The 1,843-nt window shown below is 52.4% G+C and overlaps 1 protein-coding gene across 1 annotated transcript in view; it reads right to left on the bottom strand.

Annotated features, from left to right (window-relative positions):
* Positions 1-1,843, bottom strand: part of LOC106808666 (neural cell adhesion molecule 1-like) — a gene marked incomplete in the record, with an annotated part of 92,319 nt that overhangs the window by 12,220 nt on the left and 78,256 nt on the right. The window contains 1 exon segment of the mRNA XM_014811483.1: positions 1,579-1,722. Within this exon segment, the coding sequence (XP_014666969.1) occupies positions 1,579-1,722 (144 nt within the window).

Below are 1,843 nucleotides of genomic sequence, written 5' to 3'. Positions count from 1 at the left end.
GAGAGAGAGAGAGAGAGAGAGAGAGAGAGAGAGAGAGAGAGCGCGCGCGCGCGCGAACGAAAGAGGGAGCGCGATTAAGAGTAGGGTAAACGAGATGCTGAGAGAGGGGGCAGAGTGAGGGCCCCATGTCGACCGTGAACCTTGAGAGATGTGACATGAATTTTCCTTTACCTTCCATTACATCGCGGGGGTACGATGCAATACACAGCACATCACACACTGCTCTGTTTTTCTCTCGACATTTCGCGCTGGATTCCCCTCACCACTCGCTGGAGGCGTTTTCATCTGCTGATAAGAAACTCTGTAGTGCCGGCTTCCTTCTATTGCCGGACCCCAGCAAAGGTTGCATAAACTACGATCACCCCGCCAAGGTGCACGCTAACACACACTCGGCACCTACGGGCATTCGGTCCTCCTTCAAACTAGACTGCTCCCCCTTCTTCTCATCTTGTTACCAGAATGAGATTATTGATCTATTAACGAAGCGAATAGATGCAGTCTGTGCAGACACTCGCTATCTTTCGCTGACTATCTGGCTCTTGCAGTGTCTGTGCGCGTCTGGTATGCGTGCGTATATTTTCACAGATCGCGGCGCTGTGCGGCTGTTTATTTGATGTGGGGCGTTAAACGGCCGCACCGACGGCCTGATCTCTAAACACTCGCTCGTAACCTGAGTAGGCGTCTCTGTTGCTGTTACTGCTGCTGCTACTGCTGCTGCTGATGATGCTGCTGCTGCTGCTGATGATGATGATGATGATGATGCTGCTGCTGTTACTGCTGTTACTGCTGCTGATGCCGCTGCTGCTGCTGCTGCTGTTGCTGCTGCCGCTGCTGCTGTTACTGATGCTGCTGCTGTTGCTGCTACCACTAATGCTGCTGCCCCATAGATCAGTCAGTCAGTCTGTCCAGAGAGTCAGCAGCGGTCTACTGCCCCAGCTATGAGAGCTGGGAAGCTGTCGTGGCTACGGTCGCCACACAGCTGCGATGCGATGCTGTTTGTTATTCCTGCTAGATTAATACTATGCGCACTGGCGTAGGGAGCGGGGAGGCGGGGAGGCGGGGAGGCGGGGGAGATGCGTCAAGGGCCTGTCTTGTTCTTTGCTCTCGTCTCTGCTTCCACGGCAACTAACGCGTGTATTGATGGATGAATAACGGCTGGAATGCAGCATGCAATGTTCAAGTCATGAGATACAACGACCCCGTGGGAATTTCTCCCGGGTTGGTGTCGGAGATGGAAGAGAATGAGAGCAGAGGGAGGTGATGAAAAAAGAAAGCGATAGTACAGGGTAGAAATTGGAATAAATGAGAGCAAGGAAGGAAAGCGATGGAGTGTGCGAGATGGAACAAAATGGGGGCAGGGGGAGCGATGAAAAAAGAAAGACGGTACAGGGTAGAAATTGAAATAGGTGAGAGCAAGGGAGGAAAAAAGGCGATGACAAAATATGAAGGATTTGAAATGGGTGAGGGGGAAACGAACATGGTGTGGCGTCAGTTGGAAAAGTAAGTAAATTAATAAACTGGTACGCCCCACCCCACCCCAATACTGAGAGGTGAATGTGTGTGTGTGTGTGTACTTACACATGACATTGACGGTGATGATGTGTGTTTTCAGGTCCATGATCTTGCCCTCGTTGACGCGGCCTCGACACGTGTACGTACCGCTATCCACGCGCGTGATGCCGCTGATCAGTAGACCGTCATCCATCTGCTCGAACCTGCCATCTGTGAAGCGACAGCAGCAGTGAGTGAGCGCGAACCGCTGAGAGCTGGCGCCCGTCTATGTCTCGGCATCGTACCAGCTTCATCTGCATCTCAGACTGTGTGTGTGTGTGTGTGTGTGTGT

This window comes from Priapulus caudatus, unplaced genomic scaffold (assembly GCF_000485595.1).
Source record: "Priapulus caudatus unplaced genomic scaffold, Priapulus_caudatus-5.0.1 Scaffold294, whole genome shotgun sequence".
Lineage (NCBI taxonomy): Eukaryota > Metazoa > Priapulida > Priapulimorpha > Priapulimorphida > Priapulidae > Priapulus > Priapulus caudatus.
This window is presented reverse-complemented; position numbering and strand designations above follow the sequence as displayed.